General features: G+C 38.3%; 2 protein-coding genes across 5 annotated transcripts in view; one reads left to right on the top strand and one right to left on the bottom strand.

The window, feature by feature from the left end:
* NUDT5 (nudix hydrolase 5) overlaps positions 1–1,767 on the top strand; it is a 14,316-nt gene extending 12,549 nt beyond the window's left edge. Inside the window, exon 9 of the mRNA XM_007452576.1 lies at positions 1,533–1,767. Within this exon, the coding sequence (XP_007452638.1) occupies positions 1,533–1,642 (110 nt within the window). The 3' untranslated portion in view covers positions 1,643–1,767. The remainder of the gene's footprint in view (positions 1–1,532) is intronic.
* Positions 1,452–25,417, bottom strand: part of SEC61A2 (SEC61 translocon subunit alpha 2) — a 31,885-nt gene continuing 7,919 nt past the window's right edge. The window contains exons 4-12 of one of the 4 annotated variants that reach the window (XM_007452580.1): positions 21,218–21,296; positions 16,955–17,086; positions 16,720–16,829; positions 12,416–12,569; positions 11,278–11,438; positions 10,763–10,960; positions 8,161–8,352; positions 7,615–7,691; positions 1,452–1,591 (exon numbers count right to left, since the gene is read on the bottom strand). In XM_007452580.1, coding sequence (XP_007452642.1) covers positions 1,579–1,591; positions 7,615–7,691; positions 8,161–8,352; positions 10,763–10,960; positions 11,278–11,438; positions 12,416–12,569; positions 16,720–16,829; positions 16,955–17,086; positions 21,218–21,296 — 1,116 coding nt within the window. In that variant the 3' untranslated portion in view covers positions 1,452–1,578. Of the gene's footprint in view, positions 1,592–4,090; positions 5,188–7,614; positions 7,692–8,160; positions 8,353–10,762; positions 10,961–11,277; positions 11,439–12,415; positions 12,570–16,719; positions 16,830–16,954; positions 17,087–21,217; positions 21,297–25,417 lie in introns of those variants that run through there. The other 3 variants (XM_007452579.1, XM_007452577.1, XM_007452578.1) reach the window with 3 other exon arrangements.

Here is a 25,417-nt window from a genome sequence, read left to right as displayed (position 1 = left end):
AGCAACCCTACACGAGGAGATACTGCAAAAGACGTGGCAGGGCCTTCGGGGGCTCCTCTGCCAGCTGGGTTCGTCTCCAGTCACTCATGACAAAGAAGTGGGTGATCTCCTAATTTGAATACTATTAAGTTTTTATTTCAAAAATTAACTTGAAGCATTGTTTGACCTGAAGCTTTGGGAGCAGTCTCTTCCTTCCTCCCGTGAGTACCAGTGGCGTACAGTTTTATTTGATGTCTGTGTTTGAAAAGTCAAGGGGATCTTTCAAAAACTGCTGGGATTTCAGGTTCCCAGACAGCCTCCATCCCTACGTTACCTTTTTATAGACCAGACCTAAGGTAGAAACCACCTTAGGATCCCAGAGTCAGAGTTAGAAGTGCTCGTCGTGAGGAGATGCAGTGATTTGAGGTGTTTACTTGGGGAGAGCCGTGGCCACCCATCATAGCACAACTCTGAGGCCAACAGGCCTGGCTGGATTGAGGCTCAGCCAACCGTGTGTTAGCTCAGAACAGGTTCCTAACTCTTCTCATTAAACGGGAACAGTAGGACAGCCCCTACCTCTGAGGAGGCAGGAGTAAAATTAAATGGGATAATGGTGACACACAAATGCTTGAAGGTTATGTGCTATTGTTTTTTTGTATTAGAAAAATGTCCTTTTAAAAAAAATTCCTTCCTTCTCTTTTCCAGTAACTTCCCTTCCAGCCTTAAAAGAGGGGGGAAAATAGTGAGGGAGGTAGAAGGATCTATATATATAGGAAGAGGGAGGGGCAAAGAACCAGTGTTCCTGGCTTTACTAGCATCACAATATAGGAATCAAATTATTTATTCCACATGTACCATTTGAGAAGTGAGTAGGAAGGCACATGGAGTTCAGTTTGCTACGAAGAATAGCTTTTAGCACTCGCCCAGCACCTGCTGGCACAGATGAGTAGGACAGAACCCTGTCTTTGAGGGTCAAACCGACTCTGAGCTTGTTCCTAAACAAGTGGCTGGGAAACAAGGGGCAGATTGGAAACCTGGGGGCCTCCACCTGAGTAAAACAGAAGTTCTCATGAAAGGCCCTTGTGGTCAGATTCACAGACCTCATCCAGTCCATCCGAGCACACAGCTTAACTTGCACATGGAACGTGTTGTGTCCCTGACAGTGGAGAGGACGGATGAATCATCATCACTGTGTAGTTCAGCGCAACAAAGCCCTGTAGTGAGCGATCTATGAAGTAACAGTTGGATCTATAAACTTAAAGCTTTGCTGTATTAAAACACAGAATCATCACCTGGTATATGTGCTCTTCTGTCTTTAACTTTTTCTTGTTCTTATCTCATGCTGGAAACGTAGTCCTGCTTTTACATCCTTTATTCTTCTGCTAGAGTAAGATCCCTGAAGGCAGGAAACGTCGTGTTCATCACTATACCACCAGCATCTAGCACAGGAACTGGCACATAGTAGCCCCTCAGTAAACACTGATTGGCTGATAAGGGGTATTATTATCTGTTATCAACTTCATTATCTGACTTGTATTCTTCGCCTCCTCTAGCTCTGGTAGCTGGTGAACATCTGACAGTGGACGCCAGAGTCTATTCCTACGCTCTGGCGCTGAAACATGCAAACACGAAGCCGTTTGAAGTGCCCTTCCTGAAGTTGTAAGGCCAAAGGACAGTCGCCTTGTTTCTGTAACCAGGACACAGGCCTCCTTCATTAAGACTTTGTATTCGGCTTAGTTTCGATGGAGATTTGAAATTAGTTTTTTCATAAAATAAAAAAGCACAGAATGCATGTGGTGGTATGGAATTGTAATTATAGGTAGATTATAGGCTTCATTTAAATGCTAGACTCCACAGCTAATATTAAAGAATAACAACATAAATGCAGGTAATGTTTAATCCAGCTTTTAAAAAAGAAAGCTCAGCTGTTAACTTTTCTACTCTAATCCAGGAGATAAGGTATTTTCATAGGAAAATAGCCCTGAATTCCAATTAGGTCAACTCTTCCCAACCCCACTAAAAAATATGTAGTGAGGTATGCAAACAACCGTTTACGGCATTAGAGTTTTTTTTAAAAGACAGACAGACCTATATAGGGACTTTCTTGGCCTCTCCTAATTATCTGCTATATGGAATTAATCTGCATAGCAGAGGATATAAAAGAGAATAACATTCGTAATAAGCAAATGTTTCCAGTTAGCTAGTGTCCTTATAGCCATCTAACTACTGGAGGGTGACCAGCTCTTATGTAATGAAAAACGGTCGATTCATTCACGTACCAAGGTTCAGAGGCTAATGAAAATACAGGGCCCTTGCCTCAAGCACGTGTATATGCTTCAGAATCTCATTTCCTATCCTTACTTCAAAAAGTACTTGAAGTTTCTAAAAACCAAACCCATAGTAATAAGACTTACATGGTTTGGGGCACTGTCTTGGTGTTAAACCGTGAGTGTAGCCAGCACAGTTAGCAAGGACCAGAAACCCAATACAAGCTTCTTTAAAGGAAAATATGGATTGTTCCTGGCTCATGCCATGCCCAAACTTCCCCTGCCCCCAATCCTCAAGGTCCACCAGCGTCATCGGCCATTTTCTTACCTCTTGAGCTTGGCTGCTGTGTGGACTTCTGTAGCCTCCGAGGCTCCAGGATTACTGCCTCTTTGGTGTAGAAGTCTCTGGATGGTTCTCATTGGCTACCCCTAAGTCATGTTTCCAGCCCTGGACCAGGGGTTAGCCAGGCCCCTCAGAACCAGATAAGATCAGGGGACTAATGCCAAAAAGGCTGCAGTACAGTTTGCTTGTCTGCAGGTTCACTGTCTTACCTAGAGATATTTTTATGAACAAAAATAGATCTTTATATTGTACTTCCTAAAAAGAATGGAAAGAATCATGCAACTAGAGAACTGTATAGATGAAATCTACTCTCCCTGTGAGTACTATGAAAATTTAGCCCCAACTAGTTGCTCTAATAGTAGCCTTCCCCTGTGCCTCTTAAATCCTTATTTTTAATCATGGGCATCATGATTCTCCAGGGACTGTAATCCTCTTCCCTGAGCACCCAAGGCCCTCGTTACTGCTCTTCATCAAAATCAAGAGACGCCAAAGCATACAGAGAATGCACAGGCTCAAGCACACAGACTAGTCTCCAAACAGCCTCCAACTCTTGCAAAACCACTCCCCATGCCAAATGATAAAGCTACGCAAATGCTGATGGAGGACAGAGATTTGTAACCCCTGCGTGTCCTTTCTGCCTTCTTCTTTTCCTAAGAGTGCAGTTCAGAAGTGACACCTAAATCCTAGAACATCCCCTAATGCAGTTTATGTTCTCTGCATATATCAAAGGCTCTGCTTTGGAAATTCGGTCAGTTTGAGAACTGGCAGTCTGGATGTTTTCACTGGCTGGCCCTATTAGTGTATCAGTATTTAAACATTGAAGGTTTATTAGTACTTTTTTGAAGGTTTATTATTAAAAGCTGTATTTCCACCTTCTTTGGGGAAAAATAGCTGTAACACTGGGTTGTATTTCCATGGTAACAGTGGTCTAAGGCCCTCAGGAGATGCTCTCCAGTGGACATGGCTACTCTCCTGCCTGCCTGTATTTTCTCTGCCTTCCTCCTGAAATTAGTTGGCTTTGTGATCCTAAGCTAAATAAGATACACTTCCTGCACTAAGAAAGTAAACAATGATAGAAAACCATATGAATGAGAAGGACTTCTTTGAAAAATTAAGTTTGATCTTTTTGGGCAATAAAGCACATACTTTGAAAAATGAATTAGGGAATTCCCTGGCGGTCTAGTGGTTAGGACTCTGTGCTTTTACTACAAAGGATTCCTGGTCGGGGAGCTAAGATCCCATAAGCCATGCACCACAGCGCCACCACCCCCCCCCCAAAAAAAGAATTATTTATAAAGAACTGTGCTATTTCAAATGGAGGCTAGGATACTGTGACCATTTTTTTTTCTGGTCTTTCCAAATGTTAGTCACAAAACTGAGTACCCTTTTATTAGCCACTGTCCCTCAATATTTTTAGGATTAAACTAATACATTTGCAATAGGTATCTCAGGATGGATTCTGTATGAATATAATGAACCTATATAATCTTAGAAATCATTTAATACTAGATTTTATTTTTCCAACACAACCAAAAGTTTTATTAAATAAAATTTTATTGTCTACTGTTTACACTCATGTTGCTGCTATAAAGTACAACAACATACACAGATTCCTAGCATGAATTACTCATTGTTCACCCCCACTGAACTACAGACATTGCTTGAGAATTAGATCTTTGCTTTAGGGATTAAAAAAAAAAATTGGGGCATAGTATCTTGAAGAGTATTCTCAAGTGACGTGTTGGAATTCCAAGGCATAGCCAATACAGTAAAACAGCACCGACTGTGCTGTCCCTGGGAGGAAAGGGGAATGGAAAACAGGCAGAGTAATTATAAGCAGTTGTTTCTTGTGACAGATTTGACTCTGAAAGCTTGATTCTGCTCATCTGGCCTAAGTGGCTGCTTTGAGGAGGAACAAATAAAATGGGGGAGGGTGGGAATGTGGATACTACGAGTTAAAAAAGTATAAAAAGTAATTATATCTAAAATGTAGATTAGATATAAATGATCCAGAACTCATTAAATAAGCTCAAAAATACTGGAAAGTGGCAATTTGAACTACATTTATTTTTAAACAAGTGGGGGGAATACTGAGTGTCTTGAATGTTGTGTGCAAAACTGATCCACGTCACCATCTCACCGTCACAACCGAACACGGCAAGGCGTGTACATTGGTTTCCAGCATCACAGGCAACACTGCATGTAGGTTTTTTAATGAATAATGTAAACTTTAATGTTAAGGCAGCTGGTACTAATGCTGCACACAGGCTTAGCTCCGTGCCCATTTCAGGAATGAGACGGTCAACACTTGAAAACAAACTGTGAGAGAAGAAAAGGGGAGCCAGCATTATCTGACAAAAACAATGAGTCAAAATATTTTCTCTTTCACACACACAAAAATACTGGAACATTTAGAAAAACAAAGCACCCATCCCGCCAACTTCAGCCTGTTCCTTAACAAATATTTCAAAATACTGATAAATAATGGTGACCGCAAGCAGAATTCCAGTGCCCGAGCCAATGGCCCCGAGGAAGTCGGCCAACACCGACAGGGCGCCGATGCACAAGCCCCCAAACGCAGCCGCCGTGGGGATGTACCTGGAAGACAAAACCCCGAGTCAGGCAGGGGAGGCCCACAGGAAGGGGCAGCAGGAAGCAGCAGTAACAGGCGGAAGAAAATTGAACTAACGCACCAGGGAACTGTCCACAGTACTGACGATTCGTCCAGGGCTGTGCACAGTTATGTGTTGATGAAAATGATGAAAGGAATGATCTGACTCAAGAAATGATCTGATTTCACGAAACCCGTTAATAGCCAAGAAAGGCAATACATGATTTTTACAGCAAAAGAGGAGAATCCTCAACTGTGATTTAAGTATTGGAATGTTTAATATTGTTTGTAAGTGGGTAACCTTTAGCTCCCTCTTGTAGATGAAGAGTAAATATCAAAATGCTTTCTAAGTATCAAATTTATGTGACAAGATTTGGATGACCCTATTCAACAGTAATTCAACCTTGGCCACATGTTAGTATCACCTGGAGAACTGTTAAAAATAATGGGGTTGTATTTAAAATACTCCAGAGGGGGAAAAAAGATGGGGGCGAGGGACCATGGATGGGGAAGACAGTAGATGAAACTAGAATGGGGGGAGGATAACGACTAAAGCTGGATACGGGTGGACGCAGGGGTTCATTATACCACTCTGCAATCTATTCCATGTTGTAAATAAAAAGTTTAAAATACCAATGCCTTTTCAACAAATGGTTCTGGAACACTTGGCTATCCACATGGAAAAGAAGGAATCAGGACCCCTATCTCACATGAAACAAAAATGAGCTCAGAGTTGTCACAGACCTAAACATAAGAGGATTAATCTTTGTGACCCTGGCTTCTTAGATACAACACCAAAAACGGCACAAAGAAACCAGAGAAGAAATAGAAAAACTGAACATCAAAATTAAAAATTTGTGCATCAAAGGACACCATCAAGAAAGTGAAAAGACAACCCACAAAATGGGACAAAATATTTGCAAATCATTTACCTGATGAGATACATCCAAAATATTTTTTTACCCTTATAAACAGTAATAAAAAGACAACCCAATTAGAAATTTTAAATGAGCAAAAGAGACATTTCTCCAAAGAACATATTTGAATGGCTAATTACACATGAAAAGATGCTTAACATCATTACTCATCAGGGAGACGCAAATCAAAACCACAATGAAAAGGGAAAAACCACAATGAGATACCACTTCATACCAACTAGATGGCTAAAATCAAAACAAGAATTAGTGCTGGTGAGGACGAGCAGCAGCTCCAGACACTGCAGCTGCATGCAGAATGGGGCAGCTGCTCTGGAGAAGGGTCTGGCAGTTCCTCAACACATTCAACACAGTTACTACCCAACCCAATAGTTCCACTCTGAGAGAAATGAAAACATATGTCCACACAAAACCTGAACAAGTACGTTCACAACAGCATTATTCATGACAGCCAAAAAGTGGAAACAACCAAAATTTCCATCAACTGATGAATGGATAGACAAAATGTGGTACATCCATACAAGGGAATATTATTCACAAATAATGAATGAACCCCAAAAACATCATGCTACGTGAAAAAGGTAGTCACAAAGGATCACATATAACTCCATTTATATGAAATGTCCAGAACAGGCAAATCTACAGACACTAGATAAAAAGCCTGGGGCTGGGAGGTGGGAGGGTGGGTAAGAATGGAGAATAACTAATAGGTACAAGGTTTCTTTCCAGGTAATGAAAATGTTTTAAAAATTATATTGTAATGATTACACACTCAGAATAAACTAAAAACAAAACCCCACTAAACTGTATATTTCAAATGAGTAAATTACATGATATGTGAATTATATCTCAATAAACTGTTATCAAAAAACAAAAAACTGGGGCTTCCCTGGTGGCGCAGTGGTTGAGAGTCCACCTGCCATTGCAGGGGACGTGGGTTCGTGCCCCGGTCCAGGAGGATCCCACATGCCGCGGAGCGGCTGGGCCTGTGAGCCATGGCCGCTGAGCCTGCATGTCCGGAGCCTGTGCTCCGCAACGGGAGAGGCCACAACAGTGAGAGGCCTGCGAACCAAAAAACAAAAACAAAAACAAAAAACTGATGCCTGGGACCCACCTCAGACCAAATAAATCACAATTCCTAGAGGTGGGATATCAGTATTTTTTAAAAGCTCCCAGGTGATTTTAAGTGCAGCCAGATGAGGACCTCTGACCTACAGCATTTTAACACTGGGCTGAGCAGTGAAGGGAACATAATTTCCATTGAAATAATAATTTAGGTGTCAATTCTAATGTGAAGAACAATTCACTTGTGTGTTAAATTTTGGTTCTTTTGTGTTAAGTAGAAGAAAAGTGCTTCAAATATGAATTTAAAAGCGTCTGAGAACAAATGATAGATTGAAAAACCAAGAACATGTGTGTGTATGTAACACACATTCTCTCTCTCTCCTATCCAAGACTGAGTCTAATGGCCTTCCTTACCTATTAAGCTCATGAACCATAGAGGTATCCCTGTGGCCTCTCATTACCATTTGCTGTTCTTTAAGCTGTTTAGCTACCTGCGAAGAGAAAAACAATTTTTTAAGTCAAACTCTATTTCACTGTTTACTACTAGGTTCTGTGTGAAGTGCTCTCCACAGAAAATACAGGAAGACTGAAGTAGACACTGTCATATCATAATACTCCCTGAGGCTACAATGCTGCACAACCACATTATCCATACCTTAAGCCAGGGTTTCTCAATCTTTCCTTAATTATCACCTCCCTAAAGAGAAATTAAATACTAAGGAATAAGACTTTGTCGGGTAGGGTTGAGCTTTGGATGGTCACAAACCATTGTAAAATCTAAGAATTTTTCACTTTCCAGGAACTACCTGTAGTTTTTAACTCCCTGGGGATGACATTACCTCATTAAGAATGTATGAATTTGAGTTTAAAATTACAAAAGTAATTAAGTGTATCAATTACCATTCGACACCTAAAAATTATGAATTTTTTTTTTCATTTTCAAATAAACCAAATACTTACATCTTTGGCTGAGGAACCAGACACCTCTATCCACGTCTTAGAAAAGAATGCACATGATCCCAACATGAAGATGATATAAACAACCACATGGACAGGATCCTCAAATATGGCGCCCATGGACTCAGGAGGAGAAAGGTAGTAACAAAGGCCCCCCACTGGGTAAGAACGAGCAGGTCCTCCCCCACTGACGTCCTACAGAACAAGAATAAAAAGCACAAATGGTCACATTTCTGTGACTTTTCAAACTCCTCAAAAATTATGACGATGTTTTAAGCTCAAAGCACCTACAGCTAATGATTCTATGTAACTTAAAGGATTTACTTTTGTGTCTGATATCTTCACTCTTACAAAATTATATGAGTAAAAAAAAAATTATATAGTGAGTGTCTATTACATAAGACACTGTGAATATATTAACAGAAGAGCAATTTTTAAAAAAAATTATAATACTTCTACAAGAAGAATCTTCTCTTCCTGAAGACAGGAACAGATCACATCGATCTCTGATAACATTTAGAGTCAGAAATTTTCTGAACTAAGAGTACATACATATTCTTTCACTTCCAGGTATGCTATTAAGAATGCAATCAACTGAAATATTAACAGAAGACTAACGACTCACTACCTAAACTTTATATAATTTGTATATTGTAAAGAGTAGTCTTTTAATAAGTATAAAGGGATTTTTTTATCCACACAAACATTTAAGAATTTTTATAGTAAAAGAAATGGGAATAGCATGTATTTGCTCATATTAAATAAAAGTTCTGGGCATAGATGGTGGGAAAGCAATTTTTGGATGCAATGATTAAAATGTCTGGTTCCTGAATTTACAATTTCCAAATGATTCATTTACCGTGCCCCTAGAATCACTGATTCCAAATCAAAAGCCCTGACAAATTAAACTTCCCAATAGCTCTCTCACTTTAAAAAAAATCTCATTAACATCACAACACAATCTATATAACCACTCAGTGCATTTATTACTGTGAAATTATCATAGTAATAATGACTGCCAGATTATTAGCTCATGAGGGGAGGGACAGTCCCTCCCCTCACCACAGGCAATTCAATTTCTGTTAAATGAATGGAAAAGGAGTCCAGCTGACCCCTGAACAAGGGGGTTAGGGCACCGACCCTCCATGAAGTCAAAATCCACATATAAGTTATTGTTACTCTTCCGCGTACACGGCTCCTCCGTATCCGCAGTTCTGCATTGCAGGATTCAACCTGCTGCAGACCATGCAGTACTGAAGTGTTTACTACTGAAAAAAACCTGCATCTAAATGAACCCGTACAGCTCAAACCCATGTTCAAGGGTCAACTATTCCGGATAAAGGGAATCATACTTCCTTCAACTGCCTTTCAAGAATTACTGTCTCATCCTATTAAACTTTACATTTTAAAAAATGGCCTTCGGTAAATGCAGAAAGATACGTCACTACAACTTAACAATACAAAAGGTAGCACGTTAAGACAAATGCATAGAATAAGCACTGTATTTCAGGAATGACTAAAAAAATAATTCTTTGGGGGAATACAAATTCTAGAATTACATATTCTGAAAACAATAAAGGCTCTTACTCTTCTCTAATTCTGTAGTTTTAAGAGGGAAAAAACACTCCTTGGTCAGGTGAAAATTTAAACCAGTCAAAATTCAATCCTGGACTTCCCTCGTGGCCCAGTGGTTAAGAATCTGCCTGCCAATGCATGGGACATGAGTTTGATCCCTCATCCGGGAAGATCCCACATGCCACGGAGCAACTAAGCCCGTGTGCCACAACTACTAAGCCTGCACTCTAGAGCTCACACGCCGCAACTACTGAAGCCCGCACGCTCTAGGGCCCACGTGCCACAACCACTGAGCCACGTGCCGCAACTACTGAAGCCGGTGCGCCTAGAGCCTGGGCTCCGCAACAAAGAGAAGCCACGGCAATGAGAAGCCCGCGCACCACAACTAGAGAAAGCCCATCCCGTGCGCAGCAACGAAGACCCAACGCAGCCAAAAAAAAAAAAAAAAAAAATTCAATCCTACAGTAACTCACACCTCAATCACAATGTGGCTGGATTGCTTTAGGAGCTATGATGAAAATCTAAAAGAGGAAGGCAGAATTTACTGGATTCCATTTCTAGCAACTGTTCTCTCTTCAATATAGTTATTATGTGCCTTTCGTATTTACTGCCATTTGGGCCACGAAAAACGGCGGGGGAGGCAGGAGAGGATGATTTCAGTATCCTATATAATCAGCAAATAGCTTCTTTGAAAAAAACATTATTCTAGACAATAGAGGAATAAGATTACAAAACAGAGAATCACTTTCATAAGAGCAACTGTGATTTTAACCTAAAAGGTCACTCAAACGAGATGTGAAAATGCTTCTTAGACGTAAAATAGTACAAAGTACTCGGCCAATCTTAGTTTTACGATGCTTACAGTTTTACAACTCTTCCAAATAAATGATAAACTGTGCTACAGGTAAATGAATCTGGAAATGTTATATATAGCAACTGCTTCAATTATGGCTCATCTCTTTCAGTTAAAAGCATGAAATGCAAATTACGATAAATTTGAATACTTAAGAATAAATAATGAAATACTCACAGCCCACTGTCCTAGTAAATTTACTAAAAAGTTGCCACTAAATCGAACTGACAGCATCTGGGAAATAACATACAGGTTGGACACCAGGGCCGACTGCAGAATGATGGGGATGTTGGAGGTATAGAAGAGCTTGATGGGGTAGCTGCTGTACTGCCCTCGGTACCGGGCCGACTTAATGGGCAGGTCCACACGAAATCCCTGAAAAAGGAAGCTCAGGAGTAAGGCGGAGGGGCTGCATGTACCACGACTCCAGACGAGGCAAACAGTCAAGGAGGGACTATGCAAAGACAATGCTAACAAACTTTCCCTTATACAGAGACACACAGAAATAGAAATCCTTTTCTATTTCATAATCGCTAATATTTTGCAGCTCAGAGTCTAAACGATGGAATTATTTGCCTAACTAGATTTTGAAACACTGACTTAGCTGCTAACATTTCAAATGGTATTCTCCTCTTTAAGAGCAAAATAAAAATCCACACTCCACTTAACTTCAGCGAAGAAAGTATTCTTACCTGAAAATATATAACAACAGCAAACACGAAAACTGTAGCAATGAGGTTCATGAGATTGGGTAAATTCTGACGATAGAAAGCCTCCCTTAGAGCTCGAACTTTGTCTGTCCTGGTGGCCAGTAAATGAAAGAGAGCTATGACTGCACCCTCAAACTCGGTACCTGATAAATCAAGATAGAAATCGGCTGTAGCTTCATTACCCAAAGTTGTCCCAAAAGTCAAAACAAATAAACTTGAAGCTCCGGTACAAGGCAGAAAATATGAGTCAAAATAATTCATCTATGTTTATGATACAGCCATGTGTGGAGCTTCTAAAAAATATTTACATCTTTGAGGCAAACGTCTTTTTTTTCATAAATCTGAAGTTTTCTCAAGAGACTATTCTTGATGAAAACAGACAAAGTAGAATAAACCAAAGCAAATATTTAGTTCATAATGATTTGCCTCACCTTTACTTTAGGGAAGGGAAAAGCACATTCGGAGGTGGGGTCGGGGGAGATGGGGAAAAGCAGCAGCAAAGCAGAATAAAGATGTCAGAGTTGAGAGACAGACATTACTCTACCAAGCTTGCCTTTATTCATTTTACTCAGTATATTAATAAACCATCACCACTCTTTTCTTAAGGCTGGGACCAAGTTAGATGTTAACCATTACAAATCTTGGATGGCATTTGAGAGAAGTGGAGATGGGTAAGGGGAAACACAATGAAATATTTCATAATTTAGGTGCTATTACAAAGCTAAGGAGAACAGCAGCAAAAGTACTAGTACTCCCTGATGATGCAATAAATAACGTTTTTTTAAATCTGAAATCCACTACCTTTTTATCCCTCTGGGAATGCTGAAATCAGTCAAAATCAATGACTTCTGCAACAATGGCTTAGGCAAATAAAATTTTTTAAATGTTTGCAACCACTGAAATTTTAAATGAGCAGAGGCTAAATTTTAGATACTATTCTTTCTGAAGCAACAGTTCATACTCCACCCATCTCTGCTTATCAGCTTTGGAACACCTGACATCCGCCATCGCCTGGGACAGCAAACCAGGGCGTCTGTCGGCAGTCCCGCTCCACCACCTCGTGCTCCTCTCAGCACACACCCGGCCAAACCCGTGCAGTTGCGTCCCTGTGCGTTTGTACCTCTGCCAGTGTTAATGGTAGTGGGACTAAAGGCCTTCCAGACAATGGTTTCACAGATGTTGGTGGCAATAAAGAGGGAAATCCCAGACCCCAAGCCGTAACCCTTCTGTAGCAGCTCATCTAACAGCAGCACAATCAAACCAGCAACAAACAACTGTGGGGAAAGAAATGCAAGTAAGCTGAAGCAAGAATAAACTCAGAAAGGGGCAGTGAACACCACTGACTACTTTCAAAGTACAGGCATTTTCAACACTAAAACCTAGTCGATGCAGTATCACTATTATGACACCCTGCATCTAACCCGATTTAGTTTCATCAGAAGCCAATTCTGAAAATGAGAGGACTGGAAATGTTGTTACATTATAAAGCAGACACTTTGACTTTTAAAGTATATTTATATTTCTCTTATAATGTTTAAATAAGACCTATTGAAAAGCACCCTAAAACAAAAATGTTCACAAAGTTGTAGCATTTATGACAGCAAGAAACTGAAAGCATTCCAAATAGCTTCAAGTAAGTAAAAGACCAAATGAATTGATACAGTAACAAGATGCAATTTTATAGGCCATTAAAGGAAAAGTATGTGAACTATGCTGATACATTTTTAAGTATTATAGATTTTATATATGTGTATTATATATAAAATATACAGTAGAATAAGTCAAAAAGTAGAGCACAAATATGTACACAGATTATAACAATGTAAAAATGCATTCAATACATACAGTGACAAAAACTTAATGTAAATCTGAAAATAATTAAGGGTTCACCGGGTTCTTAAGTTCATGATTTTTTTTTTTAAAAAAGAAAGCATACTAACTTTATATGAAATTGAAAATTCTTAATTTTCCTCTTGGAGAAAACATCAGTAAAAGTATGTATCAATTAGAAATAACCCATAGCTTTACAAGTGACCTCTTTGGTCATGTGACTCCTTCCCCACACTTCAGTAACCTAATCAAGGGGGGAAGAAAATGTGCTTCTAGGCCCCCAATCTCACACCTGTCCCCACTTCAAAGACACCCTCCTACAGACATGAGGAGATGCTCCTTCCATTCCTCCCAGCTCTGAAGCCTCCCACCCTCGTTCCTTAGTAGTTCACCCAATATCCCTGTTAAGAAAGAGAAAACTACAGTACACCATTTGAAGCATGCTTACCTTACCGTGTTTTTTCTTTTCCTTAACTGTCATTTCAATGGCTGTACAGAGCCTAACTTGTCTGTTTACAATCTTTAAGTTTGAATTTCAATGGACTGTAAAAAAGGTAAAATTCTCAAAACTCCTAAGAGAGCTCACAAATTCTTTACTGTTTGAAAACCAACTTCACCAATTTGACAAGATAAAAGACAAGTTAGGACTTAACTACTGAGATTTTATTTTGACCACAGTTATGTAACAAGTACATACTCCCCATCAGAAATACAGAAGCCTACCCTCTACAGGGCATGATAGCTGTCCACAAACCATCAGCCAACCAGACAGTGTTATCATGGACTTCTAATTAAATGACCTGTCCAAGGTCACACAGGCAGCTCTGAAACAACGATAATTCTCCAAACCCCTGTTCACACCAACGTCCATCAGACTATAAGGTGATTCATTTATATCTGGTGAAAATCAAACTCGTGCTTCTCTAACTGGACAAAGGAATTACAGAGAAACCTAAATGAGAAATGGTTTCTATAACTAAAGGAATAAAAAGTGGTAAAAAGCATGCATGCCTATGCAGGGAATGAGAAATCAGAAACTGACAGCATCTCATTGACTAGAACAGTTGATAAAAAAACTGAATACTAATTGCATGCCTTCTAGAATGTTTAATACATATGAATCTCTAAAGTATGTATAAAAATAACACTTTAACATTTCAACATTGCTCATGCGTGTACGCAAACACACACAACTCAGTTTGACAAAATAATACTTACCTCTACTATGTGCCATGCACACTGATACTCTCTACTCTTTTTAAAAATTTTAATCAAGACCCACTATTTAGATTCCAAAACTCACTAGTGGAAAAACACTGACCATGTGAATGAAACAAGAATAATTAAGGTGAGAAATACCTTACATAACAGCATGCAAACAGTTTTCAAAATCTCTAGGTGGAAACACACTGATCTAATCACATCTCTTTAGCAAATCTACACATTTTCAATGTTAGCAAAGCCTTAAAAAGATGCAATGGGTCACTACCCACCTATGATCAAATGTGAAAAATTTCTCTATACATTAACACTAGAAGGATTAACCACAAGACAAATATTTGTGCACCAGAATTTATGTAAACAACTTAGTATATACCCACTTCACTTGTTTCGTTCCAGGAATTTAACTATTCCTTGATTTCTGGTATGGAAAAAAAATTAAAATAGCTTAACTCCATTTTTTATCAATTCAAATTCATAACTGACTTCATAAGAAGTCAATACTTTCACTAACTAACCCAGAACTGGTCAGCTGAGGTTCCTTAAGAATATAAATACACCCTTACTAAAATACTAGAAAAATTTTACTGATGCATAATGTTCTTAGAGCTAGATGCCAATTTTGAGTGTCTTTTAGAAAGGGTTATTCTAACTATGGCTCATAAAGCAAATGCTGTAAAGAAACAAAATAAGGCAAAAATTGGTGTATCAGTATCCTCATGCCAAAGAACTGAAAGATACTAAAACCAGTTTTCAGAGGATCTTCTTTCCCAGCCATTGCAACTCTTCTTCCTCTAAATCCCTGGGGTTATAAAGTTGCCAGTCAAGGTGTTTTTTATTTTTTTTTAATTTTCTTACTTTTTCTTTTTGGCCACACTATGCGGCCTGTTAAACTTCCCTGACCAGGGATCGAACCCGTGTCCCCTGCAGTTGAAGCATGGATTCTTAACCACTGGACCACCAGGGAAGTCCCAAGGTGTTTTTTAAATGGAGAAATAATGACAAAGTTATCCTTTAAAGAAGTGTACCTTATACCAAATGGGAACTCATTGGGGCCCAAAAAACTACCTAATGGTCCATTAAAGTTTCCTCCCCTGGTTAAAAGATGAAATATTTCCATTTCATTAGAAAAGCCCTGTGATATGTGATATGTGTTAATGATGCCCAATAAATACCTCAACAATCCCATTCTCCTTGTTCTGAATCATACTCACTAAACAATCTTCTTACTATGATTTGTTTCCTATATAAGATTTCCTATAAAAAAAAAAAGATGGTCAAGCATGCCAATCAAAATGGTTGTATTTCTCAATGTATATATATACTAATAAACTGGTGTTTTAGTTTTATTTTAAACTATTTTTCTGACTTTGATCCTTTTGACCATTAAAAAATTTTTTTCCTAAATTAATCCTAATTTCGTAGAGTGAACAAGAGGCATCTCAAGATAACTAGGACTCTAGATGTTCAGTGTTTAACTTAAGCAAGCTTCTTTTCAAAATCCAGTAAATAACTATTATATAACTTAAGTACAGTCCATTCCTGGGTAACTTCTCTAAAGGATTTTTAATGACTACATTAGAGAAATATCTTCCAAACTTTACACATTTAAAAATACTTAGTAGAGGGAAAATCACGGCCTTTAAAAATTCCATTCCAAAATATCCATTTAAAACATCCATAGGATATATATATGTGTGTTTATATGGTATTTCACTTACTGTAAGATACTATTATTCGTAACACTATTATGTGTGTCATTAAGAAAAAAAAATACTTCAATTAAACTATGACACAATAACCTATTACAAAGAATTTTTTATTTTCTACTTATAAAAAAGTTTAGACTTAGACATAGATGTTTATCATCTAACTTGCTCTTTCTGTGCCTCTGTTTATACACAATAACTCTTCATTTCAATAACAAATCACAGCAGACTGTTGGAAGACATTTTAAACAGCAGTTAAACTCAACGATGTGTTTTTATCAACAATGCATATAACCAAGTGATATAAGGACGATATAAACAGCTTTGACCAAGCTGACGTACACATGCAGGCAATGCCTACCATCACGACCGCCACCTGGCTGACCGCACGTGTGACTGCATCAACTCTAAGAAAACATCCTGATTTCAGAGACATCAAAATGTGAAAAATGTGCATCTTAGAATCAGTGAAATACAGTTGATTGATCCATAATTATTAGACATCTACGGGGCTATTACAATACATTTTAATTTTTAACAACACAACTTATACATGTCACTTCAATAAAGTAAGAAAATGAGTATATCAATCACCTAAAGAACTGTTTCAAAAGAAAAAAAAACAAACTTTTTTGTTATCCGTATGAAAAATTGTATTTCTTACCTGAATGATGATAAGGAGACAGATTCCAGCACCCATTTCAGCGGGATCCCCATACATGCCCGTCATGACATACACAATGGCTTGCCCAATGGTAATGATCATACCAAATACTGACAAAAATTGGGGGAAAAGGAGTACATGCTTATAACCAAAGACAAAAAAGACTAGAAAAACATTTTTGCCACAAAATTCTCAAATTTGGAAAAGGCTCTTTATTAATTGTACTGATGCTCACGTTTCTGGGCTCCATTGAATAGGGCTCTATCTTTGGGTGTATCTCCAACTTCAATGATTTTGGCTCCAGCTAACAACTGCATAATCAAACCAGATGTTACAATTGGGGAGATACCCAATTCCATTAACGTTCCTGTAAAGGAAGGGGAAAAAAGTAAATAATCTTTACGATATCCAATGCAGATTAATTTAGAAGAGTCCCAGTCCTTAATTATGTCTATGAAATACATGTTAAATATTAACAAGCAAATTTTCATTTCCTAAACATTAACTGCTAAAAAAAACCCCTCTCATTTATTAACACAACCTCACAACAATGCATTGAATCAAAATTACTATAAATACTACAAAAATGTAAATTTCTGTGAATTCTAAACTTAAATTGTTAAAGAAATCCTTTGAAAGAAATTGTCCAAGATTCTGTCCAAATCACTATTTTAAAAATTTACACTAAACATTTTAACACAGGATTTTAAAAGCCCAAAAATTAAATAACAAGTTAATAAAAAGATGATATTTAAGAATATCTGTGGGGCTTCCCTGGTGGCGCAGTGGTTGAGAGTCCGCCTGCCGATGCATGGGACACAGGTTCGTGCCCCGGTCCGGGAAGATCCCACATGCCGTGGAGTGGCTGGGCCGTGAGCCATGGCTGCTGAGCCTGCGCATTCGGAGCCTGTGCTCCGCAATGGGAGAGGCCACAGCAGTGAGAGGCCCGCGTACCATACACACACACACAAAAATGAATAGCTGTGACTCTCCTAATTCAAAATATAAAATTATATAGAAAGTCATCAAAATCAATGTTGTAGAATATTGAGTGGCATGAAAAATGTTAATGACATAGTGGATAGGAAAAATATTCAAAAATAGCAAGTACAGTTTGATTTCATTTAAATATTTAAGTGAAAAATCATTTCCTGTTATTTTAGTCTGATTATCAACATGTTTCTATTGTTAATGAACTTATCTACGAAGCGGACTCACAGACATAGAGAACAGACTTGTGGTTGCCAAGGGGAAGGGGGTTGGGAGAGGGACGGATTGGGAGTTTGGGATTAGCAGATGCAAACTATTATATAGAGAATGGATAAACAACAAGGTCCTACTGTATAGCACAGGGAACTATGTTCAATATCCTGTGATAAACCATAATGTAAACAAATATGAAAAAGAATGTATATATGTATAACTGAATCACTTTGCTGTACAGCGGAAATTATCACAACATTGTAAATCAACTATACTTGAATAAATTTTAAAAAAATATGGCATCTTAAATGGATTCTTCATGTTTTCTCAGATACTTCCTCAGTGGTAAAAGATAAAAGTATGTTTTATCGTTAAAGCTAGTAGGCAGGTAGGTAGATTTCTTTTTATATCAAATCACCAAAATTTAAAACTGTCAAATGGATCTAGTCCAAAAATTAATCCAGTCAAGCTTTAATGAACATTTCATTTAGGAAATATGGCACTTCCACTCAGTAGGGAAAAGAAGGATAAATGGACCTTGGCAAATAACTGGCCATTTATAGAAAATTAAGCCTAGATTCCTTATCTCATGACTTACATTAAAATAAAGGCCACAGATTTAGAAAATATAACCGTAAAAGACAAAATACAAAAGTACCAGAAGTGAGTATGCTTATAATCTTGGAAAAGAAAAAGCCTTTCTAAGCCTTTCTATAACAAAATACATAAAGGCCACAAGCAAAAAATGGACGATATGATTAGATATAACTATGAAACCTCCACGTGGCAAAAGACAGGGTAATAGTTAAAAGAAAAATGAACACAAGTAACAAAGAGCTCGTATGTCTAAAGGGCAAAGAATTCTTACAAATGAATTTTAAAATGAACAAACAGCAGTGAAATAAGTCAGAGAAAGACAAATACTATATGATATCACTTATAAGTGCAATCTAAAAAATACAACAAACTAGTGAATATAACAAGAAAAGAAGCAGGCTCACGGATACAGAGAACAAACTAGAGGTTACCAGTGGGGGTGGGTGGGGGCAATATAGGGTGGGGAGTGGGAGGTTAAAACTACTGGGTATAAGACAGCCTCAAGGGTGTGTTGTACAACACAGGGAATATAGCCCCCCCCCCCCCGCAAAAAAAATAGAAAAATAAAAGAGATAAATGGCATGGCCACTCCCAATAATGCTCTTTTCTCAGGAAAATGCCAACAACATAGGAGGAAACCCCAGCACCCAAATCTGTACTATGTAACCCTGAAACTGTAACCAAAGCTGGCTGGGTCTGGTGGAAATCCTGGTAATTTCTAATTCTGAACTGAGAACTGAAGAACCCAGGAGTTGTTGAAGCTAGATCACAAAGACAAGGTTCCCTGTCCCTGCTGCTGAGGTCTGAAAGCTGGTTCTCTCTCCACAAGGCTTAGTTGTTCTACCTCCTCTTTGGGTTCCAAAAAATGACTAGTATCCTTCCAGTAAATTCCATCCTTGTGTTTAAACCAGTGAGTAATTTCCTATGACTTATAACAAGTCCATTCATAGAAGAAATAGAAATATTCAATAAACATATAAGATGATGTTCAAGCTCACCAACACATAAAGAAATACAAATTAAATAACAGATACCAATTTTTACCTGTCTAACACAAAGACTAAAGGACAAATATTATCCACTGTTGGAAGAGAAATGGTCATTCTCATACACCACAGCAGAGTGTATAAAATAATTCAAAGCTTTTGGAAGACAATTTAACAATATCTATCAAAAATTTAAGTGTACATTCATTGTAAACAGTTAAACTTCTAGAAATTCATTCTATTAAAAACTTACAGAAGAGTGTGATAGTAGTCATGGTAGCATTGATTATAATGATATAAAATTGGGGAAAAAACTACATGTATGACAGCAGATCCTACAGGCCTTGGGGTCATACCTAAAACACACTCCTTACTGTCTACAAGCCTCATAATCTGGCTCTTGGATTCATCTGCAGCATCATGTCCTACCACGTTTCCCCTTTCCTTTTTTCTTCCAATCACACCATCCTCCTCATTGTTCTTGGAACACATTAATCATACTCGCACCTCAGGGCCTTTGCACTTGCTATTCCCTGGGGGAAGGTTCCTCCCCCAGATCTTCACACAGCCTTCTCTCATGTCCTGCAGGTCTCTGCTCAAATGTCCCTTCCCCCTCCCAAGATACAGTTCACGTAGAGTCTACCTCCCCAAATAGAGTAACATAAACTCCACGACAACAGCATCACTGTCTTGATCACTGCTCTAATCTCAGCACCTAGCACAAAGCTCCACTCATAGGAAGAACTCAATAAATACCTGAATGAATGACTAAAGAAATCAGGGCACATCCATATAATGGAATAGTATATGGTCATTCAGTAAAATAGGTCATCCAAGATATTAAGTAAATACACCAAGTAGCAGAATAGTTATATAGTAGATCTTATTTTCCAGTTTTTAAAAAAAGTATATAAATTCATATATATGAATATATATTCAGATAAAAGGTCTAGATGGTTATTCACCAATCTGTTGTCTTCCCAGGAGTTACCCCTGAGAAGCGAGACCTTCATTTTCAGCTTTATACAAATCTGAAATGTTGCAGCATTTTTTTTTATAACAAACAAATGTTACCTTTTTGATGTAGGAAAAAACCCACCCCAAAAGCCCCTCCTGATCCAGGCCCTCCCTATCTCTCAGCCTTACTGATCGGCATCCCCCACCCAAATCCCCGGCCTGCACCCCGTGTCCTCATGCATGTGTGCTGTGACTCAGGCTTCCCTCTCCCAACAGTCCACAGGCTGAATTCCAACCCAAATGCTCTTCCAGCATCATCTCCTCCCTGGCACCGCAGATCAGTCTTTCAGTCCCATGAGAAACTCAAGAATACACTTCAGAGAGTCCAGGAAATCTCCTGAGATTTTATGAAAAATCTGCACGTGTGAATGTACATGCATTTTTCTAGGGAGAGTACAGATAAATTTAATTAGATTCTCAAAGGAAACATGACCCACAAAAGGATGGAGAACCAAAGCTCTAGACAATGCTAATCACTCCATTCTGTCGTAACTCTATACTCTGTACATACTTCTATTATTACAATAAATACACAGTTTTGTAATTATCTTTATGTTTGTCTCTTCTCCTAGGTAATGAGTTTCTTTTACCATATACTGCCCCTCCCCATAGACATCAAAAAATAGTTGTTTCCACATTTTCACATCTATTTGATGTCAGTACTAGCATGGAGGCAAAAGAAAAGCAGCATATACCTCTGTTGGATGCAAGAATAACTCTCATCCAGTAGAAAGGATCTGCAGAATCTGATGACATGATTCCAAATAGTGGTATCTATAAATTACATAAAATATTTTATAAAAATGTATTATATAAATTAAGTTTGAACTTAATTTATAATGCATTCACTTAATATTTGCAATACTTAAAAAAACCCCACTACTTCTCATGTTCAATAACAAAACAAGCATACCTTAAAAGTAAAGTTCTTTAATGAAAATAAAAACAATGGGAATCATTACTTACAACATTTCCCTAGTAAATATTCCTATCAGTATGGAGATATGTTGCACAACAATGTGAATGTATGTAACACTACTGAACTGCACACTTAAAAATGGTTAAGTTGATAAATTTTATGTTTTTGCAATTAAAGAAAATGCTCCTATCAGTACAGGATATATCTACCATGTCACAGAATAATCTTGGAAAGCTATGGGTACTAGTGACAGCCACAGCCATACTCCAAATGTAAGACTGAAGATGAGATATACAGTAGAATACTATGCAGCCATTAAAAATTATACTATGAAGCTTGTAACAGTATGAGGATGTGCTTATGTTGTAATATTAAGTATAAAACAATGGTTCTCAAGCAGGGGCAACTTTGCCCCCCCAGGGGACATCTGGCAATATAGGAAGACACTTTTGGTTGTCCCAACTTGAGGGGGGTGCTACTGGCATTAGTGGGTAGAGGTCAGAGATGCTGAACATCCTACAATGTATGGGACAGTCCCCCACCGCAAAGAATTATCCAGTCTAAACTTCAATGCCATTGTTGAGAAAACCTAGTGTAAAAAGAATGGTATGAAATTGTATAAATAAAGTAAAAGATCAACACTAAAAATATGCATAGAAGAAAAACTAGGTGTAAATATTTTTTAAAATCTTGAACAGTGATTATTCACAGGTGGTGGGATTACTGTTGATTTTTTTCTTCTATATTCTTTTCAGCATTTATCATATTTTCTATAATGAACACATATTACTTTTTAATCAGAAAAAACAAAACAAAAACCTTAACTTCAGAATGCTTCCTATTATACGACCCATGTTCAGAACACAGCACTTGGCCATACCCACTCCCTCACCATGTAGGAGAAAAATACACTTCCAATTTCATAAACCTTCCCTATATGAAGTTGATTTAAAAAAAAAAAAAGTTCCAAAAGATGCTGCCAGCAATTTTAAACAGGTCATCTGGTCAACCTAAACCTCTTTGGACATTTGAATATATTACCTGGGTTAGCAAAAGCACAATATTTTGTGTGCACCCTATAGATGCAAACACTCTTCAGCTAATGTGAGAGAGAAGTGGGGAGAAAGGAAGTTATTGAATAAAAACCAGTTAACACTACAGGATAGTCCATATTACAATATTCCCTAAGTGGGGGAGAGGCCAATCAATCAAATTACCTTCCTTAATTAAGTCTCGTAGAGATAGCCATTACCTCCACGATTAGATGTTTGCAGGATAACAAACAAGAAAGTCAGCCAACCATCCCTAAGTAATGGTATTCCCTCCGTTCCCGTAGTCAACAGGATTAAACTCAGTGTCTAACTTTACTCCTCTTAGTAAATTCCATAGTTACAGGACCACGTCCAACAAGGGCAGCAACAGGAGCTATTTTCTATGACTCTCAAAGTTGCAGACTTTCAGGCTTTGCCCTATATTACATAAAATAATCAGTTTCAACTTCACAAAATACAGTATACACTTCAGAGAAACAAGGATTTCATGCTTGAATGGAAACCCTGAACCAATCAGATGGACAAATAGAAAATTAGTAGTAGGGATCTCCAAAGGCAGTGGGCACTGAAACCAAGCAAGATATTTCAGGGCTAAAATGGCAAGCCGTGAGTGATCAGGTTACAGAATTTCCCTCCCCAATACATAAGAAAACACATTTTTCAAAACATGTAAAATAGTAAAAGAATTAAAAAATCTAAAGGAAAAAAATCTATAATGCAACCAAACAAAAAAAAAAGAATCATAAACTTGATGGTCATGGGCGGGGAGAAAACAACAGACAATTGAGGGGTAGGGACTCAGCATGAAACTGCTCCAACCATCACAAAGGGAAGGCCACAGAATCCCCAGAATCCCCACAACACTCCAAATCGGGAGAAGAGCGGGCTGCACAGATATCCTAATCTCTCCTGCCTCCTTTGGCAGCTGAGAGGAAATGGATGAGAGAAGCCAGTAACAGGGCTCTCTCTGACAATTACAGGGCTACACTGAGTCAGGAACTGGGGAGCGATCTGAGGTCAGTAGCCCTCCTCAGTCAGGTGGTGAGGACCCTCACAAGACACGTAACAAAAGTCTAGCAAGAGAGCAGAGCCCAGGTGGCATTTATGGCACTTCTCTCAGCTGATCTCACCTCCCACCATTCCCTCAAGCTAAAAAAACACTATGGAGAACATGAGACCCCAAACCCTTCAACTGTGGCTGGGAGGGGAAAACTGTGGCTCTGTTTGAGATTCAGTGGAAAGAGAATCAAGAAATCACCAGCCCTGGGCCAAACTACCTAAGCGTGAGAAAGACAAAAAGGTACAGCTTGGGCTTCCCTGGTGGCGCAGTGGTTGAGAGTCCGCCTGCCGATGCAACGGACACGGGTTCGTGCCCCGGTCCGGGAAGATCCCACATGCCGCGGAGCGGCTGGGCCCGTGAGCCATGGCCTCTGAGCCTGCGCGTCCGGAGCCTGTGCTCCACAACGGGAGAGGCCACAGCAGTGAGAGGCCCGCGTACAGCAAAAAAAAAAAAAAAAAGGTACAGCTTGACAACCATGTAAACATATTACAGAAAAAAAATAATGAAGTAACATAAAATGCATAAATTAATTTATGGCATGAAACAGCCATGAGAAATGTCACACTTTAAGAAATGTAACTCAAGTTATGTTTTCTTCTTCTTGGGTTTTCTTGGGTTCCAGCTGCAAAGCTGCAAATATTTACTATCTGGCCCTTTACAGAAAAAATGTTTGCAGACCCTTGGATTAGAAGATTCAATATGAAGATGGTAATGCTCTCTAAATTGACCTATATATTCAAAGCAATAAAAATCATAATGCCAGGAGGCTTTCTTAAAGAAAATGACAAGCTGATTCTAAAATTCAGATGGAAATATGAGTGACCCAGAATAGGCAAAATCATTTTGAAAAGAAAGAACAAAGTTGGATGACTTTTACAACCTAATTACAGGACTCAGTTTAAAGCTACATTAATCAAAAGAGTTATGGTTTACCATAACGATGGAATATGATCAATGGAACAGAACTGAGAGTACAAAATTAGATCCATGCTTATATGGCTAACTGATTTTCAACAAAGATACCAAAGTAATTCAATGGAGAAAGGAGAGCCTTTTCAACAACTCGTTATGCATATAGAAAAAAATGAACCCTAACCTTACCTCACGCCATACACAAAAATTAACTTGGAATAGATCATAGACCAAAACATACAACCTAAAACTGTAAAATATTTAGAAGAATACAGGAGAAAATCTTCACAACCTTAAAATAGGCAAACATTTCTTAGATAGGAAACAAAAACCATGAGCAATCAAAGAGAAAGATAAAATGAACTTCATCAAAATTAAAAACTTCTGCTCAAAAAGTATTGTTAAGAAAATGAAAAGGTAAGCCATAGACTACGTGATATTAAGAAAATGAAAAAGATATTGTTAAGAAAATGAAAAGGCAAGCCATAGACTACGAGAAAATATTCACAATACATATATCTGATGAAGGACTTGTATCCAGAAAATATTTTAAAATGCATATAATTCACTAATCAGACAAAAATGCAATTTTTTTTAATGGGCAAAATATTTGGGGAAAAAACACTTTACAAAAGATAAATACCCAATAAGCATATGAGAAAGCTGCTCAATATCATTTACCAAGGAAATACAAGTTAAAACCTCACCATGGAGAAAAGAGAACCTTCCTATACTTTGATGGAAATGGAAAACAGAAGGGTCCTTAAAAAATTAAAAATAGAGCTACCATAAAATCCAGCAATCTCACTCCTAGGTATATGGCCAGAGAAAACTCAAATTCAAAAAGATACATGTGGGCTTCCCTGGTGGCACAGTGCTGGGGGTCCCGCCTGCCAATGCAGGGGACACGGGTTCGAGCCCAGGTCCGGGAAGATCCCACATGCCACAGAGC

The sequence above is a fragment of the Lipotes vexillifer genome, unplaced genomic scaffold (assembly GCF_000442215.2).
Source record: "Lipotes vexillifer unplaced genomic scaffold, Lipotes_vexillifer_v1.1 scaffold628, whole genome shotgun sequence".
In the NCBI taxonomy this organism is placed as follows: domain Eukaryota; kingdom Metazoa; phylum Chordata; class Mammalia; order Artiodactyla; family Lipotidae; genus Lipotes; species Lipotes vexillifer.
This window is presented reverse-complemented; position numbering and strand designations above follow the sequence as displayed.